The following is a 1,239-nucleotide window of genomic DNA, read 5'->3' as shown; positions in this document are numbered from 1 at the left end:
ATGGTCATCAAACCGTCCTCTCAAAATGTGGATGGCCGTGATACTGTTAAGAGTAGTGGTGTTCCTGTTCGTCAGAAACGAAGTTCAATCACGTTCGACAGTGGTTTGAGGAAGCGCCGGAAGTGTAAGTAGTTCCATAGTTCTTTTTTGATATTGACCAAGTTATTTGTGCATGTATATTTGTGAGTAATATAATTCATCGCTAGTTCATATAATATTCACTAAACTATAGTAAGTTTGATGATCTCAAATGGGGTACAGTTTGTTTTTGCTATAGCGCTTCCAAATGAAGTGTATACAACCGAACTTAAAATAAATCGTTATGAAAACATTCCATACTGAGTGCTATTGGTTTACTGTGGGTTTCATATTCTGTTTAACAGGCTTAGTACACACATGTTATCATTATTCAAATGCAGTGAGCTTATCACAGCTAATAGTTGAAATGCTTGTCCTACTGCCCCCACAAATATTTCATCTTGTTCTGTTTTACGCCTCACGAGTAATAAGTACCTTATTTTTCCGTATGCTTTTTTTCATTTCGACACGCTTCCTATCACACTTTATCCATTACATCTGATGTCGCTATTTTTACCATTAAATCCTTGTGACCCCGTTACCTTTCTCATCGGTTCAGGCATCTGACGTTAATTAACGGCTTAAATTCCAACTAAACATTAACATGTTTACTGCGACCTGTAGTTGGTAAAAAAATATGTAAATTTTCCGACTCAAATTTGTTCATGTTGTCTTTACTGTTAATGAGATATGATAACGTCAATTAACGGTCTGTACGGTTAGCTACATATAGATACTGAGTTGTTTCCTAATTCCCTCTTGCTCTAGAATTGTAAAGACGTCCTTCTAGGATATGTCAGAGTAACAAATCATTGTCTTTCCTCAGGTTAAATTTTCTTGTCAGGGTCTAGATATGTCGTAGCACAAGTTTGTCAACCAACTATCAGTCATGGTATTTATCACAAGTAGTAGCTTCAATGGCTTTTTGTTTTAAATATTCCACCTCTAAAAAGCACAGAGATGCAGTTGTCGATACTTTCCCCCACTAATATCATGAGTAGGAGTATAATCAGAAATCCTAAAGACCTACAGGTTTCACTTTTTACATAAGTGTTTTCATTGATTTATAGTATGAGGCAATCTTTATTGTCAGGAAACTTGGTATCATCGCAGTCTCTGATATAAGTACTTCGAAATATCGATCGTGTATGATAAAACTAT

General features: G+C 35.7%; 1 protein-coding gene across 1 annotated transcript in view; it reads left to right on the top strand.

Annotated features, from left to right (window-relative positions):
• The window catches only part of Smp_076530 (regulator of chromosome condensation, putative), a gene marked incomplete at its 5' end in the record, with an annotated part of 15,967 nt that continues 14,728 nt past the window's right edge, over window positions 1–1,239 (top strand). Inside the window, one exon of the mRNA XM_018799043.1 lies at window positions 1–124. Within this exon, the coding sequence (XP_018646636.1) occupies window positions 1–124 (124 nt within the window). The remainder of the gene's footprint in view (window positions 125–1,239) is intronic.

The sequence above is a fragment of the Schistosoma mansoni genome (assembly GCF_000237925.1).
Source record: "Schistosoma mansoni, WGS project CABG00000000 data, supercontig 0149, strain Puerto Rico, whole genome shotgun sequence".
NCBI classification, from domain to species: Eukaryota; Metazoa; Platyhelminthes; class Trematoda; order Strigeidida; family Schistosomatidae; genus Schistosoma; species Schistosoma mansoni.
The sequence above is the reverse complement of the archived record's forward strand: the minus strand, read 5'-3'. Positions and strand labels throughout refer to the sequence as shown.